This window comes from Centruroides sculpturatus, unplaced genomic scaffold (genome assembly GCF_000671375.1).
Source record: "Centruroides sculpturatus isolate CEXI.00-Female unplaced genomic scaffold, Cexi_2.0 scaffold95, whole genome shotgun sequence".
Lineage (NCBI taxonomy): Eukaryota > Metazoa > Arthropoda > Arachnida > Scorpiones > Buthidae > Centruroides > Centruroides sculpturatus.
The window spans coordinates 1,006,052-1,028,011 of record NW_019384621.1 but is presented as its reverse complement, the minus strand read 5'-3'; the positions used below and the strand labels follow the sequence as shown (position 1 = coordinate 1,028,011).

Here is a 21,960-nt window from a genome sequence, read left to right as displayed (position 1 = left end):
TGGGTCGACTGGTATAGTAGTACTGTTTTTATTATTATTATTTCTGAGCTACTTATTATAAGTAACCTTACTGCTATCAGGACCTGTTGCTAGGATAAATCATTTATTTATCGAATAATTATATATATATTACAGACCAAAAAACGATATGATATACTTATATACACTTTTTTTTTACTCTTTTCGCCCTGTGGGCACTAAGAGGGCCTCTTTTAGCAAGCCCGCAATGGGGCGACCGGATGGTGAGGGACGGAGCTCGAGACATAAATTTATTTAAATATTTACGTATTAAAGCTCTTAGGTACTGTGCGTAAACAGCCGTTGAAACCTAGCAAAAAAGGCGATCTGGGCGCCATCAGCGGGAGTGAAAGGCGTTAGTAAAATTTTAACACGGCTTGGGGGTTGCGCGACCTTACGTTATAGTAATCGTGGCCGCACTGCGGAATAAACGAACGCGCCCATGTAAATAACCGGATAATTTCGTTTCCCAATTAATTAACGCAATGATATAATTTTAATATTAATTACGTACGAGAAAACGTTTTAATCGACGGCAATCTTTTAATTGCAAAACGTAATTAAAACGCATCGGGAACCAGATTAGGCGACGGAAGGTAACCTCGAAGAAGGATTTCGCGTCGTCGACGTCGGAAGTTTTTCGCATGGAGTAGTGAAACGATCTCCATCTAATTTCATCCGGATTCTTATTAATCGTTTTATCGAGAATAAATTAGGAAAATGTTGGGAAGAAGCTGGATATTGTTACTACTAATTTTGCCTTGGACGTTTCTACTCGGACGAGGAGGTAAGCAAATGTGGGAAAATACATCGACGTGGCAATGATCCCGTCCTTCTTATCCGGCATATTTCTTCGCTAAAGCCTCGGTTACGTCTATAATTTACTTAATTATCCTCACCTTCGCCAAAATAAAGCGACCAGCGCCGGTTTGCCGGCTCCTCGTTCGTAATCGTGGCCACAGCTGTTGGCAGATTCCACGTTTTTCCTACGGACGAGTCGGAAAATGCTTACGTCGTTGCTGCTTTTCCCGGATACTAACGTCCAAGAGCGGTAATGTTAGTCTGTGGCCTCCTCCGTCTGCCTGCGGCATTTCTACGGTGTAATGATCGTCTTGTCGAATACCGTGTGAATATTTGTCAGAAGATATGCCGTTCTAGGAATGTGCGTAGCTTCATGCAGACTAGAAACTCGACATGATTCGAGAGCGTGCGAAATATAAAATTTCGTGTGTAGAGATCTGTTCCTCCGGAGTTTCTCCGCCCTCTTCGGCCACGTGCGGCGGCGGTCTCAAGTTGCCGTCTTCCCGCTTGGCGCGTTGAAAATTCTACGACCCTTGGACGGTGGGGCTGCCTTTCTGCACCCGTCCGGCTCGGACTACCCGCGAAATTTCGGTTTGCCGCTCGGATGAGAATTCTGCCGCCGCCGACCGACGGTTTTGCGGCATCGGTCATTTGGTGCGACGTTGATTTTTTTTTTTTTTTCTGTTTGCAAATGCCATTTTATAATGAGATAAAAATTGCGAGGGTGTTACGAAAACTTAACTTGTCTTTGCATGTTCGAAGACAGAATGATACTTTTATAAATGTCTCGTTTGTAAGTTCTCGAGTTGTTTAATAATGTGTATTTTTCTAGTTATACGATATTTGTGTTTCTCCAATAACTAGTTATGTATTTATTTGGATATAATAATTTTTTATGACTTCTTTTACAATTTAATTTTTCAAACGGAGATAGCTCATCCAAATATATTTAATATAAAATGTACTCTTACAAATAAATGGCAGTTGGTGTACATATGTGGCTATTAAATAATTTATGGGCGTTTGGTCTCGTTGCGTGGTTATGCGTCGTCGTCGGGTAGGTTATCTCTGTTGCCATAATGCTTTTATTTTCTCATTACTTGCAACAATCTCGTCGTCGACGAGCGTTAAGTCGGAACAATTTAAAATTGGAAAACTTTTCTTTATAAATGTCAATTAATTCTTACTTTTATACTAAAAATATGAAAATTGCACGTTGATTCTGTATTAAACTTCTACAATTAGTGTACTGCAAGAAAATTCTTGGGTGACGTTAATGCGGACATTCTATATGTTATGTACATACACTTGGCAAGAACTAAACAATGAATATTTTTAAAATTTATTTGTAAGGTGAAGTTTATTAGGCTGAGATTAGAAAATTCTGAAAAGATTTGTAAAAATGTATCGTATAACTTTAACATTATCTAAATTATATTAAGATTTATCCTTATCTCGATGGATATCGGTTTGTTATAAACACTGATTATGGTAAATAAATCAATGCGATGTCGGCAGACTAGTTTGGATAATTTCTTTGCAAAACTGATCAGAAAATTGTAATGATAAGTTGTGAGTTATAAATTGTCTTCCTTAACATTGCTTTAACCAAAATACATGTTTTCTAAACGTTGATCTTATTTATAAAATCTCTTAATTTTTCAATTGGACAGTTTTCTTCTAAAAATTTACTTCATTACAAATAAAATATTTTATTTCTTTTTGCTTTGTTACACACACATTTAAATTTTTCTTTATACTTTCTCAAACATTTGAGCTTTATTTAAATCAGTGTTTTTCAACCTGTGGGTCGTGACCCCCAGGGGGGTCGTGAAGCCTTACACGGGGGGGTCGCGGGTAAAAGAAAAAAACAAGTGTTTGTAGGTCCTACACTACATTAAAAAAACTACAATTTCAGCGAGAAGGCTGTACCTGTTTATTATACAGTACAGTTGGTTTTTTGATTGACATTTAGGTCCGAATGATGGGTGTCGCCTGGGAGGGGTCTGGATGGGTACGGCCCACCCCAGAAAATGATTGCTGAAAAAGTGTTGAGCTGACTTGTAAAAAGAAGTAATAAACAGGTCAACAGCACGCCGAACCCATTGTTATTATAAGAAGGAAGTAACATACTGTACGTGTCTTAAGTTATTGTCGATTCTCCTTAAATTCTCATTTTAGTCAACAGTAATTTCTCTCAACAGAAAGAAAATTAAATACATAATTTTTTAAATCACTGATATAGTTTTAATATGGCCCTAGGGGGGTCGCCAGAATTTTTTAACTTGTAAAGGGGTCACGTATTCAAAAAGGTTGAAAAACACTGATTTAAATGATTAAATAATGGAATTTTGTATGCTTAAATATCAAATCTTTAATGTAATTTATATTAAATTTTATTATGCAAACTATTTTTTTTAAATGTGTGCATGATGTATTTCCAAACTCAACTGAAATGAAATATCCAATGCTCTGTTTTGTAATTTTGAATCACATTATGAGTGACAATTAAAATGTTATTTATTTTCTTAATTTTCAGCATTTGAGAGGTGTTGCATTAGTAAAAAGAAAAAAATGCAATAAATTTATATTTTTTATTAGGTCGCGGTGCGCCGGGTTTTGCTTTAGCGGACGACGTGGACGTGGCCGAAGGAGAAGACGAGGAGGAAATTCAAGTGGAAAACGAACCGGAAACTACTCCCGAAACCGAAGATTCTGTGATATCTACGGGTGTAAGTTTTTTCATATATTAGTTAAAATTTATATCTTTATCAAAGAAATATTTAAAAACTTGTGGAAATGTTGACACAAATTTTTCCACATAAAATATACAAAGCCATCCTCTTACAACTCCTTTTCAAAGGTTTAGAAACTTTGTCATTAAAAGTATGATATTGATATTTACAAGCAAAATACTATTTATACAGAAATCTAACTTTCTATATGTATAAATAGTATTTCTCTTGTAAATAGCATATAAATGTCTTTTAGTGGTTGTAGATTATTTTATATTATAATTTAAAGTTATNTTTTTGTTAAAAAATTAACATTGTGATCAGTGCTACTCAAACCACTACTACCAGTAAGACGACTGACTTTTTTTTTCTTTTCATTTCTATTACTATATTAATAAGTTGCAGGAGGGATGCTCTGTACTCTATACTACAGCATTATTTATCAAATACCACTATATATTAAATTTATCTTAAATACTCAAGGTTTCTTCTCTTATTTGTCTTTTGGGAAAAAACCTTGAAGTTTTTGAAGTTATAATAAACACTTCATTGTGATGTGAAGTAAAAGAGGGAATTGTCACTAATAGAAAAATAAACTTAAATAATTTTTGATACACTTATCATATTATAAATGAACGCAAATGAATTAATTATATGGAAAATAGAAATATATTATAATTAACTATTTCCTATTGTAAAAAACCTGGCAAATAATTCGTTCGATTTAAACTTACATTTTTTAAAAATTAATCGAAATTTCGTTATTCTTTGCTGCAAATAAAATACCTCTTACATTATTCTCAGTGAATTCCAGTATATAAATCTTTTTATATATTGGGTACGAATACTCCCAACTTATAATCTATTTGGAGCGTATTTGTTATCATTAACTATATCAAGTGTTGAAAGCTACTTATTATACTCGTAACGATTGTTTAAATTAACAGAAAAAAAGAATTACTTTAATAATTTTTATATAAAATCAGACTTACATAAATAGGTCAAACTGTAGTTGTAAAAGTAACGTTTAGATATAAATTATTCAATGTTTTTAAATCAGATAAATGAGCGGTTTCTTGCGAAAAATAAATTATATATAATACAAAATTTTAATTATTTTAAAAACTCTATTTTGCCATTCCATCTGTTCTTAATCTAATTTATTCGTTGAACCTTACAAATAATTCTCTAAGTGAAAAATAAAATTTGGTTTCTTGCCATGATCACTAGAATGATATGTTACTTGATAAAAGCGCAATAAATCTGCATGAAAAAAACAATTAACGCCTACGAGCGATGCTTTGTGTTCTATCTTTCTGTATTGATGCAATATTGCATTCTACAGTCTACTCGAAAAAATTGAATAGTAATATAAAAGTTATCTACGTCATTTCCTGTCTCAAATTTTTGCCCCTTAAAATGTGAAATCTCTAAAGAGATGATTCGAACAATGAAAATATACTACTAAATAAATGAATTTACTTTGCATTCTTCAATATAACTTAAAATTATTAGTGAAGATTATTTAAACTTCAGATATTTAAGGTTTGTGAGAAATAAATATGTTTATATGAAAAATATTTTTACAATACAAAGTATTTAAAAATATTATATTAATTAACACGTGTAATTAACGATATTTAAATTTTCCTACGTGTACTTTTAAAAAGTATTTTTTTAGAACAATTAACCTTAATCCAACACGCACATTTCAAAAAGAACTCTGACGTAATATGCGAATATTATATTTTCTTCTCTTATCGTAGAATTATTCGTGTTTCGAATAAATAAACCCTTTCAACAAACTTATATCAACACAATGATATTAGTATTTTTTTAAAGTATATGTATTATATCATAGAATTATATATTTACTTAATGAGATATGAAAGTATGTCATTTTATTGAGTGTTATTAAGTTTTACGTTAATATTTGTTTTTTGTATGACGTCAAATATACAATGTTAAATAAAGAGAAAAATAAACTTAATAATTACATTTTGCATAATATAAATAAATGCAAATAAAACACACATCGAATACACATTACACTGCGTGTTTGAGAAAAAATTACTTTTCCTAAATCCCTTTAATTTATCTTAAAAATCTATAAATAAACTGGCTATCAATATACACTGTAAATTTCAAAAAATGTTTACACAAAAAGTTATGCTATAATCAGAAAATTACAAAATGAATAATATAAAATATGCGTATATCTTATATAAAATATAATGATGTTATTATAAAATTGTAGTTTTGCTTGCGAAGATTACACCGTGAACAGAAAATTTTAATAATTATTTATATTAAAAAATGTCAGTTATTAACAAGAAAAAACTAATAATTTTCACTAGATACATATAAGATAAAGATTCACGGTTTATTACATCTTGACAAAACTTCAAGGTTTACTGAACACTAATAACTAGCTAGACCTCTACACTTTAAACTAAACATTATATAATATCTGATATATGCTCTGATATATTTGATGAGTTGTATTAAATACGCAGTATTTAATACTATCCATCAAATATATCAGATTTGTTGAGGATGGAGAGAAAAGAAAAAACCAAACCATTCGATTAAGTGGGTGTTTTTTCTTGTATATTTTTCTGGTATGTATTATTATATTCATTCGTTAATAATTGACGTTTTCTAATATAAATAACTATCAACATTTTATGTTCGCGGTGTAATCTTCGCAAGGAAAACTACAATTTTTTATAATAATAATATTATATTTTACAATATAGAATATATGCGGATTTTATATTATTGTTTTTTATAATTTTCTGATTATAGCATAACTTTCTGTGTAACTATTTTTTGAAATTTACAGTGTATATTGATAGCCAGTTTATTTATAGATTCTTAAGATAAATAAAAAGGGATTTACAAAAAGTAATTTTCTCTCAAACACGCAGTATACTGGGTATTCGATGTGTGTTTTATTTGCATTTATTTATATTATGCAAAATGTAATTATCAAGTTTATTCTTTTCTTTATTCAACATTGTATATTTGACGCCATATAAAAACAAATTTTTACCTATATCTTAATAGCCCTCAGTAAAATGACACAGTTTTATATCTCATTAAGTAAATATTTAATTCTACGATATAATGCATATACTTAAAAAAATACTGATATCCTTGTGTTGATATATGTTTGTTTAAATGATTTATTTATTACTAAACACGAATAATTTTACGATAAGAAAAAAAAATTTAATATTCGTATTTTATGGTACAGGTCTTCCTGTAATGTACTGTACGTGTTGAATTTGTTCGGAAAAGAATTCACGTAATGAAAGTATTCGTTCCATAATTTCAATATCATTCATAACACGTAACAATTAATATGCTATTTTTTAAATATTTTGTATTGAGAGAATATTTGTCATATAAACATATTTATTTTTCACAAACCTTAAATATCTGAACTTTAAATATATTAAACTTCAGTAATAATTTTACATTATATTGAAGAATAAAAGTAAATTTATTTATTTGGTAATTTATTTTTATTGTTCAAAAATTTATACTCTCTTCGTTTCATACTACGTTTCTTTTCTTTCTCTGTATATAGAGAGAATACGTTTTTCAAAAAAAAAAATTTGAGACATATAATGACACAGGTAACTTTTATTTTAATATTTAACTTTTCTACGAGTAGATTGTAGAATACAATATTGCATCAAACCATAAAGATAGAAGAGACAAAAATTGCATACTAAAGAGCGTTAAATTTGCTTAATACAGATTATTCGAGTATATATCAAGTAAAGTACTATGGCATAAGACGAAAAGTGAAATTTCATTTAAATGCTTTAAAAATCAATTATCAAGTTTCAACTAACTCTCTCTTGACCTCCAATTCGAAAGCCGATTAAGTAGTAAACTAGTGAACTGCGTGCCCCTCTCAAGCAAACTTCCATGGCATTAGGTTCTTGTCTATTCATGTCTTTTACACAAATTAGTTACTTAAGCAGAAAATGGCTACATATAATTTTTTTATCATTAAAATCACCTTTCTTATAAAATTAATTTTACAAGAAAACAGCTATTCTANATACATTTTTCGGAGAAGAAATTTGAGAAATATAATGACACAAGTAACTTTTATTTTAATATTTAACTTTTCTACGAGTAGATTGTAGAATAGAATATTGCATAAATACAGAAAGATAGAAGAGAAAACATCGCATGCAAAATAGCGTTAATTTTGCTTAATACAGACTATTTGACTGTATATCAAGTAAACTGTCATCCTATGTCATAAGACAAAAGGTGAAAATTTCTTAAAATGCTTTAGAAATCAATTATCAAGTTCCAACTAACTTTCTCTCTCTTGACCTCCAGTTCGAAAAAGCCGATTAAGTAGTAAGCTAGTGAACTGCGTGCCACTCTCAAGCAAACTTCCATGGCATTAGGCTCTTGTCTATTCATGTCTTTAACACGAATTAGTTACTTAAGCAGAAAATGGCTACATATCATTTTTTTAATCATTTAAATTACCTTTCTTATAGAATTAATTTCACAAGAAAACAGCTATTTTAACTAATATTAGAAACATTGAATTACTTTTATATAAACAATACTTTTACAACTACAGTTTGACCTATTTAAGTAAATCATATATTATAGTAATTTCTAATACATTGTATACGTTAGCAATGTTCGTTCTAATGTATTTCCATTTTGTAATAAACAAAGTTGTCTAATATAATACATAAATGCAAAGTTTATAAAATTATTTCCCTTTTAGGTAAACAATCATCGTAGCTTTAGTAAATGGTTTTAAAAAATTTCATATAGTTAATTATAATCAAGTCGTTTCCAATAAATTATTCATATGGTATATATACCCAGTGCACTGAAAAATTTATGAAATTCACTGAATAAAAATTTAACTTCAAATCGAAGTGACTCGTTTCCAGGTTTTTGAAATACGAAAAATAATTAATTTACATGTATTTATTAATCTTCATAGAATTAACCCCTTTCAAATATGAGTAAGATTACAAGTATATTGAATAATACTTAAATTTATTTTTATATCAATGACAAATTGCTTTTTAGTTTACATTAGAATTAAACAGTTTATTATAACTTTAGGAACTTCAAGGTTTTATGAAAACAGATAAGAGAATAAACCATTAGTTTTTTTTATCAAACATTTAATAAGTAATACTATAGATGTAGTGTATAGAACATCACAAATGCGATTTATTAATATAATAACAGAAATACAGAATGTAAGTTCGCTGACTTAGTGGATATTGGGGACTTAAAATTCTACTTCTATCACCAGTGTAAGTTTGCCGACTTTTAGGAAAGGATCGTTAATCCCCTGTCAAGATTATCTCGCGATGTTCGCGTGCGAGTGTGGCAGAGGCGACAGAGATGACAAGTGTGAGAATACGGACGAGGGTCCAGGCCCTCTAATCGTCAGATCTGTTAGACCTGCTCACCTTGTCACTGGATGGCTTAATTTTTAACAGAACCCGAGTGGTAAGATTCTGTGTGAATTGTACATAAGTAACAAATACCAGACTACGAAGGTTATATAATATAAAATCAACAATTTAATTATAGAAGAACAAAATAACAAATACAAATAATAGTACAACAAAACATAAAACATCTGTCTAACTTAAGACTAGGAAGGTTCTTATATATAAGTTGATAATTTGATTATAATTAACAATAATACTAGCAAATAATATAAATACAGTAGACCCCCCTATAACGCTTAGATACGTTCCACGCTAACCGAAAATTACGTTGTAGGAATGACTAAATACATGAGCCAATCGCAGCCCGATAGGTAGGAACTTTACGGACTAAGGCTGTTTGAAAGGTTTTCTTCTATAAAATTAACCGATTCTAGACTAATTCCACTCAACATTTCCAAAATACGTATAATTTTTTGGGAATAATCTGTATAAACTATGCTATAAACAAAAAATTATAGGATTACTTACCGAGTGTTTACCGTTCGACTACGCCCGTTGTTCAAAGCTTGTCTTCGTCGCGGAACAGCACACAAAACGGCGGCCGCGATATCTGATAAATAATTTATCGCAGAAAGATAACTTGACCTTTGGAGACATCATCAATATAAATAATTTTTATGGCCGTTGAATAAGAAGTGTTTCTTTCACAAGAAATGTATAAAATTAGTGCTGTATTAGACTTACGGTACCTAATTTACATACTGTGCAGACGATAATAAACTCAACTTACTAGCCTAAAATCTCCGTAGCGTGTTGCCAGGCGGCAGAAAGCATATATATAATTATAATAAAGTTACAATAAATTAAGTTAATATATAATTATATATACAGTACCTAAAAAAATTTATATATAATACTAAACAGACGATAGCAAACTCAATTTAGCCGCTCCGTAGCGTGGCGCAGGGTCGGAGGTAAGTAGTTCGGCTGCTCATCCACTATTGGTCCAGACTCTATCAATCTTCTCGCGAAACGACGTTATAGGAGGTACGTTATACGAAAGTTTCTACAATTTTTTCGCTACGTTATAGGAACGTACGTTATACAAGGGTCGACTGTACAGATGTAAAACATGAAAAATACATGACTTATATCCTATCGCGAGACTAGGATCTATCCTTTCTACTGAGAGAGAGAGATTTACAATAATCATATTATTTAGTTGTTCATGTTGAAGATAGCTTGTTGTTCTCTTCCTGTAGAGTGGAGTCGGGACAGGTTCGGTAGTTAGAGTCGGAGCGCTCACTATGGCAATTCTGAACGAACTCCCTATGGCAGGTCTGGGGGAACTGCCCCGAGTACCTGAAAACCTGCCTTTTTATCCACATTATCTACACCATCATGATTATCTGAAATGATGTGTCATTAGACCAGATGGGGTGCAAAATTCTAAGATACGAGGCGTGGAGGAAGGATACAAAACATCCTCATTTCTGGTTAAACTGCTGAGTAATCTAGCAGTTTTGCAGGATGTAAAAGTTTTATATCCTTATTAGGTTATGTTTTATTAATTATTCCAAATTTTATCATTTTTAAATATTTCTAAGTGAAATTAAAGTAAATTATTTAATTAAGTTTGTTTAGAGTGAAAAATTATGTAACTCTTTTTAAGAGTACTTCCGGAGTATCACACAAGTATCTTACAAAAAAACCCGTTTATTTTAGCTTAAAAATAAACTTATACTAAAAAACAAATATTTTCTAAACACAATCGACTGGTCAGAAGTCGATGGCTCTTCTAGTTGTTTGTTGTATAGGTGGCTCTGGGGCANTTTATAACAATGTCTGAAATGTTATTAATTTAATACACTTAAGTACTTAATGAAGACTAAACGTAACAAAAAAATCGCATCTAAAATAGTACAGTAGAAGCCGTTTTTCCGGTTAAGACTTGATCCTCTTCCTCTCCCCACGCGGGGGAATTTCGAAAAATCCCTTTTTAGTGTGCATTCCCATGGTATACCCTACTAAAACGCAGATAAAAACAATCGCATCTAAAATAGTACAGTAGAAGCTGTTTTTCCGGTTAAGACTTAATCCTCTCCCTCTCCCCCCGCGGGGGAATTTCGAAAAATCCCTTCTTAGTGAGCGTTTTCATGACGTAACCTAACTGTGTACCAAATTTCACCTCTTTAGGTTCAGAGGTTTGCTCTGGGCGATGATGAATCAGTGAGTGAATGAGTCAGTCAGGACAAGCAATTTTATATATATAGATTAATTAATTATTTTATTAAATATAAATTACCAACAAATCGAAAACATAATTATTGTTATCAAATCATAAATATAAGTCTCGAAATTAATAAATAAAAAAGATTTTAAATCATAATAAACAATAGCTGAATAAGATGTATAAAGCGAATTAGGACTGGTGTATGCGAATGAATTTATTTTCAATGCTTTATTATAAAATATGTAACACTAAAATTATTTTTGTTTTTTATTTATTTTTAGGTACGTAGAAATATTTACATTACAGTTTATTTAAGTTTTTTCCAGTTTTTCCTTCAATTTATCTATACCAATGCACATTTCTCCCATTAAGGACAGGAATAAATTTTTACGATTGCAAACGATGTACTCTCGATTTAATTTTTGATATTTTATAATGTGACACCAAGAAAGTTGACATTGGAATTCGTCAATAAATTGTTCGTCAAGTTTTTGATAACGAGAAACGTAATTCCAGTTTTTATATTCTTGTATTTGGCTTAAAGTTGTGGTTTTTAATTGTTGGTATTTTAAAACTTTTTATATCAAAATTATTTCTGGAGAGGATAATAAAATCATCCGAAAGAGGTTGGAATTCAGCGACTTTATTCCAATCAAAATGAGCGGAAAACTTGTTATGAATCGTTCATCTAATGGCTGATATTGGCAATTTAAATCCCATTTTGCATATTTAATATGTTGCATAATAAATACCATTAGAAATCTGTAATTTTTCCACATGTATTCCCAGTTTAAATTATCTGCGAATTCCAAAATAAACGCGTTACATAAATCGTGTCGTTTACTGATTGTATCCCAATAAATATAATTTTTAAATTGACGAATAGTTTGTTTTTCTAGGGGTGAAGACAAGAAACTTGTCCAGTCAATGGGGGTTGTGCTTTGTCTACAAAAAAGACAAACATTGTTTTTAAATATTATTTGAATTTTTACTTGAGTACATATACTAAATAATATTTGAGTACATTATAATATGAGTACATAATACTTGAGTAAAGTCAATACTCTAGATAGCAATCAGAAACAATAAAAGTTTAGCAAAAGGTTTTCTAAGAGTTTCTCTATATCATCAAAACAGATTAATAAAAAACAGCTATGATTTGGAAAATTATCAGAAGGAAATAAAGCCTATTCTCTCCACCAATCCAAAAGAAAGACAGAACTTCAATCACCTTATGGTGTCACTGAAGCCCAAACTAATAAACGTTATCATGGACCTCAACAAGGTATCAATAAACTGGAGCTCTATTAAGGCTGACAACTATATCCCTATAATCAGATGCCAAGACATATATCTAAGGATTGTTCTGAGTGCCAACGATGTAGCCATTGCTCGAAAAAACATACATACAAAGAATGCGACCAACTAAATTTAGAACCTACGTGTATTAATTTCTATAAGGAAAATAAGTCCCTGCCAGAACACAAAAAACTGAAAACAGATCATAAAACCTTTTGTGATCCGTGACTCTGTTAAAAAAAAAATACAAGATTAATCAAATTTTAGCTTCTCTTTACGAAAAACCTGTTGTTCCTCTTTTAATTTCCACACTCTTCTGTTCATTCTGACTAGCATAATGGACCCAACACAATAAAAGGTGAAAAATAATCTCTGAATCCTGCAGATCAACCTGCCGAGATCCCAAGTGGCTACCTCTGAATCGCTTTATACTTCAATGAAATTTGACATTGATATCATTGCCTTCCAGGAGCCATATCTGGTCAATAACTAGATTGTTTTGTTCGACAACTCACGGATTATTACTCCTCTGAATGTCTCCCCAAATAAACTANTTGGTCCAGACTCTATCAATCTTCTCGCGAAACGACGTTATAGGAGGTACGTTATACGAAAGTTTCTACAATTTTTTCGCTACGTTATAGGAACGTATGTTATAGGGGGGTCGACTGTATTTTAAACAGATTTTAGTTTTATCCTTTGGTGCAGCAACTTAATGAGATCTGCAGACTCTTTTAAACATCAGAAAATGCTTAAAAGTCTATATATACATACAAACTCATATATTTAATAAATAATAAAAATTCTGTTGTAAATGCATCAAATTGTGTTGAAGGTTTGCTTTCACCCATAACCTGTTTTCCAATATTTGAACCCTTAAATGATTCAAAAATCTATATACATGTAAATGTGAGTTAGTAATGTATAGATTAATTGACAGACAATTTGTATTTGGCCACATTGGCTCCTTTATTTGTTTTGCAATTTTACAACTTAGGTGTGTTTTACAGTATTTATATGTTCTACCAGAAGAAGGGAAATGATAGAGGTTCTTAATAAGGTATGGCAGCATAGCCTCATTTAGGAGAACAAAAATAAAAAGAATGTATAGAGAGTATTTCTTGTGATATAGATGCACTACTGGTTGTTAAAGATGGTCATTCAAAATACTAATTTTTAACTTGTATTAAACTTTTACTAGGATTCAGTATGGTACTCTATAGTTCTGTATTTCAGGTTTTTAAGTGGTTAGAAATTGTATATCCCAGAGATGGCCACATAAGTGAGATTTTACTGTACTTGAATAAAATTATTATTAAAATAGCAGATTATGGATTATTCAGATTTTAAATACAAATATGTAACATAAATAAATAAATTTTGTTGGCATTTTAGGAAGAAACAGAGGAAGAGGAGGAGGAAGCTCAGTTGAAGCCTTCGCCAGATGCAGATACATTTTTTCTCTTCACCAAACCGTCTCGAGCAACGTTAGGTAAGACAAGCAAAATTAAATTACTTTGTTTTTTTTTCTTTTTTACATTAAGTTCAAAATTTACAAATTACATAAATTGCACATCAAAATGAAATAAAGAACTATAGTAAAACTCAATTAAGAAGTTTAATTCCAAAACTTTCAATTTTTTCCTATAAGAGATGTATAAAGTTTCCCATTTAAGAAAATTTCTCCTGTACGTAAGAAAAAAATTTTACACATTCAATTGCATTTGAAAAAAATCAAAATAATTGCATTGGGAAATGCACAGTTTTGCATATCAGTTTGCATGTGTCTTTGGGCTACTTTAAACATGGATTTTACAATTTTCTTATGCAGTTATCTGCAACAAGTAGCAGGTTCTAAAAACACTATTACTACATGGGTTTACTGTAAGTCTTAAATCAAGTTTAGTACATGGACTATTTGTAGATCTGAGGCTTTGTGGGAATCACAATATGGATGAAGCAACTATATTAGACAAATACAATATAATCTCTCTGATTCACACTTGTCAGTCTGAAATGTTCAGTAATCCAACACTCCACAGGGTGGCACATGTATAAAATTTTTGTGTCGATGTATGTGACCAAGAGAGACTGATGTACACTACGTGTATACTGTTGGTTGCTAGTTGTTTATGGGGTTGGCAAAACGGTCACAGTTGTGATTAATACAATAAACTAACCCCTGAATCAAGTGCATTTTTTTTTGTAACTTGGTATGTACATTACATACTATACTGTAATCTGGTAATCCACTTGCCAGTCCAATATATGTTAGATTAGAGAGACAGCTGATAAATATATATTGTATAAGCCTAATTTACTGTTATGTAGTAGAACATTGTTTTAAAAAAATATGGAGTATTGAATGAAAAGTTATTTTATTTTCATTTCTGCTTAAGTTTTTTTTTAAATTGGTCCCACAAAAAACTTTCTGAGTGAATTTTACTATGTTATGTTTAGTTATAATCTATACCTTCTTTATGAAATGCACTTGTTTCAAAGTTACCTATTGTAATTTAATTTCACATATAATATTTGAATAACAAATTACAGTAAAACTAATCTAACTCAAATGTCTTTTACTTGAAGAAAACGAAGCGCACTGTACGTCTCAATGGAGTAGCATAGGTCAAAAAACTTCTGTTACAGATGTTTATTACAAAAAACTAATTCAAAACTTATTTACAGTAAGAATAAGTCTGTTGTTCATAATAATCTGAATTTTATTTTTAATCAGTGCACATTCATTTGTATAAAGAAATGCAGGAATTTTTTTAAAGATCAAACTGAATTCTGTTTGAATTTTGCATAAATTAATAGAATCAGTTTCTTTAACTTTTCTTCAAACAAAATTACAATTTAATGTTTTATAGATCAGTGGTTCTCAATATTTCTTGTGTCATGGATCCCTAGAGGTCTCTAATGGTTGAGGAAGCACAGATATAGATGACAAAGGAATAAGTTTCTGAAGCTTTACCATGGCCATTATGTGAGAAACCTGCCTAAAGTGTCATTGTAAAGCAGCAACCTTTTCTACAGTATTTCTCCCTCATCAGAACTCTTATGCAATGGCACCTCTCCCAGCATACACATAAGTGTTTATTACTCTGTATTTAGTATTTATTTTCTTTTATTACTAATTAAGTGATACTGGTAAGGTTTGATTGAAAATATGAAGCAAAAATACAGGTGCATTACTACAAATATAGATATACCTACCTACAGATTTTGCACAAATAAAATTTGTAATGTCTGTACAACCAGGAGTTTATTCCTTCTGAATAAAGTTATAATAATATAAATTAAAAAAATGTTTTGTAGATTTTCATAAACTGTAAACATCAATGTGAAATTTCAGTTTATTTTGAATTGCACAAATGATCAAAGTGTGTTTCTAATTCTGTCAATCCCACATGCAGTCATTCTCCACATTAAGTCAATTTCTGTACGTTGTTTTAATTGCTGCCATTACTGAACATATAACTTTGCACAGGTAGCTCATTGGAAATTGAAAGAGCACATTTTGTAATTTCTGTTTAAGTGCTTTGAACTGAAAGTCAAAAGTCTATAAGTGAAATTTCCCTTGACCAATCATGCTTAATTCTGGAATATCACTCACTGATACGAAGAATGGATCTTGAATCCAATCTTGGGTGTGGCTGTCAATCCAAGGAAAATAGTCTTCAAACTGGTTTTTCAGTGCAGACAGGTGCACCACTACTCTTTTTACAACAGAATTTATAGTAGAGGTATTGTCAGCTTCTTGTGCTATGATTTTTGTAAGCAATGGAAACATTTTAATAACCCCACAGTAAATGCAAGTTTTCTGAAAATTAACTTCTTCACAAAACCTTCAATTTTTGTCCTGCATAGCCAGAATATTTGAGTTCTTTTCTTTCAGTGACATGTTCAAGCTGTTTAGTTTTTCAAAAATGTATACTAGATAGGCCAGTGTTGCTAAAAATTTGACATTACACAAATGTTCTGCAATTTCATTTTTCCATGTGACAGTCACCTGACTTCACTATGAAAAAGTAGATGCTTATGTTCAGCCATTATACCATTTCTTCACAAAGTTCAGTAAAGCAATGAGCCTGTATTGACTGAGATTTGACATAATTAGCAATTTTAACAGCATTCATATGAACACCATATATATTTGACTGCATTTTTTGGCAGCCAAAACTTTTCGATGTATCATACAATGCATCCATTTTATTGTCAGAGCTACAGCTTTCACTGGAGTTACAAGACCACTGTTCTTCTTTGTCATAGCTGCCATACCATTGGTGCATAAACCTATTCAATCAATTTCAGTCAAGCCGTCGGCACATACAAATTCATTAAGTAAGCAAATATGTTTTCACCTGAAGTTGTTGGAATCAGTTTACAAAATGTAATTCTCTTATATTTCCTTTTGTGGCATATCTTGGGAAACAAATAAGCTGAGCCTGTGATGAAATATAGGTTGATTCAAAGAGCTGCAATGCAAATATTTGACTTTTTTACATGTTGAATTAACTATGTTTTTAAATTCATTGTCAAGTCATCGATTTTCTGTGGAATTGTATTATTTGACAGTGGAATAGTTCATAATGCCTTTGCAACTGTCACTCCGTTCATAATGCAACACATTTCTACAGCTGCCAGAAGCAACAAATTCTCGACAATCGTGTGGGATTTCTTATATTTAGCAATTTTTATATCCACTACATAAGAAGCTTTTGACACTTTGTACAATATCACGGTTTAACATTACAGTTTTCTGTCATTTCAATTCCTTTTTTTTTTTTTTTTTCAAACAAAAAATCTCACAATCCTTGTATACATAATCTTCACATAGTGTTTTCCCATGTCTTTAAAGCTTCGTAGGTCTAAGACTGTCATTGGTGAGAACTTAAAAACAAATGACATGCTGGGGCTGTTGAATGCCAAATTTGCTATGAAAACAAGAAAATTCGAACTTGATATAACTTTCGTCGTATTGCTTGCACTTTTTCTTTTTTTTATCAGTGACTATACTTATGTTGTCAGTAGTAATCCTGCTACTATTACTAGTTCCACTTTGGTCTGTAGATTTTGCGTTATTCACATTTCTCTTCAAATATCAGTGTATTCTAAATGTCAAGATGATTGGTTTACTTTAGTTAGTGGATTAATTAAGTAGAATTTATGGCGACGGTCCTAAGGAACATTATTTGTGTGACAATAGAAAACAAATTAGAGTGATGGAAAAACATGTGCATGTGGAAGGTTATCACATTGTGTTTGGAGGAGAGTCCATTTTTATCCACATACACTCGCTCGTCAGTCATACACTGAATAGTATTGCGCACATTGGCTCATACCTCACCAGTTGGAAATTGCTGTTCTATAGTATTTACAGTATAAGTAATATTTATTGTTGTGGCTTGTGCCACAATAAGTACTAATGATATTGGCTTCAATCTAAACTGCTGGTCATCATTGTGATGAATAGCTTCTTGTCAAGTTTTCAAATAGTTATTTTCGAGCAAATATTATCTATAAAAATGTGTATCTTTTTGTATGTTTTTAAAATTCATATGTGTAATAGATAAAATATGGATATTTTTTAATATATACAGGTGTGTAATTAAATAAATCATACTTTAAAAGAGGTTTATTTAGTTACACTTGACTTTTGGATTTAGATGTATAACTAGTTTCAAGTTCTGCTGTATACCTAATTTGGTTAACAATATTATCATTTAACTGCATTATATTTTGTAAATAATTATCTTACTTTATGAGAGTCAATATTCTTTCCTCGCAGTAAAAAGAATGTCAACTGTCATCTGTATTTTCAGCCAGTTTATCTTTTCTTCATTAGTATTTTTTCTTATGCGTTTTTGAGTTGTGTTTTGTAGATTTTTTGTTGGAACGAAATTCTCTTGTTTCATTTTGTGTAAAATAAATTTATTATTTTGCTACGTTGTTTTATAACATAAATATAATCTTGTGGTGTGTACAAGAAATTTTTTTTAATGCCATTCCTGTAATACGAAAATCTGCAGTGTTTGGAAGATATGAATGCCTGGAGAGTAAAAACTTATGATCAGTTACTATGGTGTTATTTTCCAAAGACTGAACAACTCTCAACCACATCAATGCCATTTGTATATTTCGATTTTGCTCAGTACACATATCACTGTATGCAATAACATGACTTTGAATCGTTAAATTTTGTAAATGTTTTAGACAGCAAGAAGCTATTTCTACAATCCCTTGGAAGCAATAGTTTCGTCCCACACATACATACTAACTTCATTGTCGTGGAAATTTGTAACCCCTCATTTAAAAGATACATATTTCACTTATAATATGCAATTGAAACAGATAACTTTTGGATAGGGTAAGGCTTTTTGTAAATCAAAAGAAAAGGCAAAATATTTATCGGGATTTTTTGATGCCAGAATTTTATCTTCTTGTAATGCTTTTCTTTCTAATTCAGCATTTTTCAAGTGAACACCGTGGCTTTGTACAAGAGTCACTTTTTCTTCATCATTATTTGTTGTCTGAATTTTTGTGTTGAAGAAATTGCATCTTGAAAGGTATCTTTACATGGCAGATGGAAATGTAACTTGAAATTTCATTTAAAGATATTCATTAACTGAACTTAAGTTATTTTCCTTACATTTTTCTTATGTTTAATTCAGGATTCAAAAACATTCGTTCTGGATTTTGTAGTCGAGTATAATGACTTTCAAATGCCAGAAAACTTTTTGTTTGTTTTATCACTATATTTGGCACTAGTTCACTAGTTCTTCTGCAAGAGCAATCCATTTGTCCACGCGTGTCTTTCGGAATAACGTGCGCTTTTAAGACACAATCAATTCATCCAGTAGATATATTAAAAGTATTAATGAAAAACTTCTTACATACTAAAATGTTTCCACGAGAAGTGACCAAATAAAATTTATAAGCATAAGTCCTCAAAGTGCCCGAATAATTTCTTCGTTTTCTTCTATTTACAGTTTTACGATGAACATTACAATAGAGAGATATATTTTGCTTATTAAAATTATCTATATTCCAGAATTGATCAAAAATTGTTTTACATTCTGCTTGATTAACATGTTCTATACATTTCTTCGAGCAGTTACAATTTTTAGATTCAAATTTTTTTGCTGGAATAAATTTACCTTTTCTCATATAATTCTCTTGTCCAGCATTTTACTTAATTCTGCTTATTTATTGCATATATTTTCCTTTAATTTCTTTTGCAGAATCAAAGTTCTGACTAACAATATCCTCATCTGATGAAGATTCTACCTCTGTAATTCTTCTCTTTTTATGTTTCAGTGAAGATCTTATTGCCGTTCCTTCCCAACTCCGTTTCGTTGAGTTGTTTTCTTGTGTTTCACGACTCGGTGTAATGAATCAGGTTCATTGTAAAGCACACCTCCACACTCAAATTGAATATATTTACAGTTTATTTACAGTAGTAAAAAGTACAAGTTAGAAAACATAGTATATGTACAAGATGACCATGCGTGGTGAATTCACGTGCCAGGTTTGCGTCTGGGAACTAATAATCTTTGGAGAGACCTCAGTCAGCTTGTGGAGTCGGCTCAACTGCGCGGTCGGTCCGGTCTCAGCACTAACCCGTCTCTGAGAAGATCAACAGAGGAGAACACTCTCTCTTAACGCTCAGCGGGCTTCCCAAGTGCCTGAGACAACCGTGTATCAGTCTCTTGCCCTTCTCTCCTTGACTCTCGTTCGCCCCGCAATTTAAGGGATTTTGGAACGGGAACTTCCGACCAATCACAACCCTTTTTTATGCCCGAACAGCTTACACTCAGGTCCGCCGTCATCCGACGAGAGTGAAGCTTACACAAACGTCCGCCACTTGTTTACGTTCGTTTGCTTACCATTACCGTCTGACTGCAGGTGGGTCCAATTAACAAAGCTGGCGCTTCCTTTGTTTACCCTTGTTTACAAGTCAATACTTTACAAGTGGTATTACCCGACCGCACGTGGGTCCAATTGACAAGATCGCGCCTCTTTTGTCCCCACTCTGCTAAAAGGTCACTGCTTTACAGTTTCATTAAATGTGTTTTTTTTTTTAGTGGAATTGTCTTCATCCTCCAATTCTAAGATTCTTCTTTTGTTTACATTCATGGGTTTTATTTCTGTGTGAATTTATTTATAATTAAATAAAATAAATATTTTTATAATCAATTCCTATGCAGTTTCTTATATTGGCCAATTTTAAATTGAACAAAGCATTAGCATTTTTTAAGATATTAAATATTAACTAGTTATAAATAAAAACCTTACAGTAAATTAATTACAAATTATGTGATATTTTTTTTTATGGACTTACACCACTTTCAAAATAAATGGTCCAATTTATCTTAATGTCATTGGTGTTCAACTTGAATATATGAATATAGGTACATAAAAATACTTTCTATAGTTGAAGTTTTTGATCTTTTCTGGTGATAGAATGCAGATGGCATAATGCTCTGGAGACCGTCGGGTTTCAATCCCGGTCAAACTTTCATGAGCCTCGTCTCTTGCCAGTGTCCATTATTTCGTTTGCTGTTTACTCTAATTTTTAAAGTGTGGATATGAATAATACATATTTTCATTTTGAATATGAATTGCAACAGTTATTGAATTAAGTAAATTATTATTTAATATTTAAGAATTATTAAATGAATTTAAGAATTTATTTATATTTCTTTGTAACAATTCCTCAAAATTACATTTTTTTTAATTAATTAATTAATTTATTTATTATTCAGACTATTATATATTTATATGTTGTAGAACTTCCTGCTGGAAGAGATGTTCAGTTTTTGGTGGGATTTACAAATAAAGGTGAAAAGGAATTTGTTTTGGAGACGATGGATGCCTCTTTCAGATATTCGATGGACTTCAGTTTCTACATTCAAAATGTTAGTATAGAATTTGTCTTATTTTATTATTTTAGTTGCTATACTACATGGTTTTCAACCGGGGTGCCATGCTGTCACTTGGCGGCATTTCAAAACGATGCTTACCAGTGCCGTAACACTTATGTGTATTACTAAAAGTACAAAGAGCACAACTCTTCATTCATAAAGAAGTAGAGGTGCTCCATGTAAGAAAAATTACCAGGTTGGGGTGCATCATTAGAAAATAGGTTGAAAAAAAATTTCTTAACTATTTTATAATAATATACAGTAGTATGTAACTTGAGCTCTTTGTGTGTCACAGATTTGGTATCATAAAATGAGATTCTATATACATATTTAATTGAATGGAAAATGCTTTAATGAAGCATAAAAATTTTAAACAAAAATAAATAAATGCTCTAGCACTTCCAAGCTTGGCTTAATGTTTCTTCTGAGGTATGTGATAGAAAAATGTTAGTACTATAGTCTATTCCATTTTGTTGCTG

At 31.1% G+C, this 21,960-nt stretch overlaps 1 protein-coding gene across 1 annotated transcript; it reads left to right on the top strand.

Moving 5' to 3' along the window:
* Window positions 1-595: 595 nt before the first annotated feature.
* Window positions 596-21,673, top strand: LOC111625475 (translocon-associated protein subunit alpha-like). The gene is made up of 4 exons (XM_023368628.1): window positions 596-805; window positions 3,421-3,551; window positions 13,947-14,043; window positions 21,348-21,673. Exons 1-4 carry the CDS (start codon window positions 739-741, stop codon window positions 21,608-21,610), a joined length of 558 nt encoding a protein of 185 aa, XP_023224396.1. The 5' UTR covers window positions 596-738; the 3' UTR covers window positions 21,611-21,673.
* Window positions 21,674-21,960: the final 287 nt, after the last annotated feature.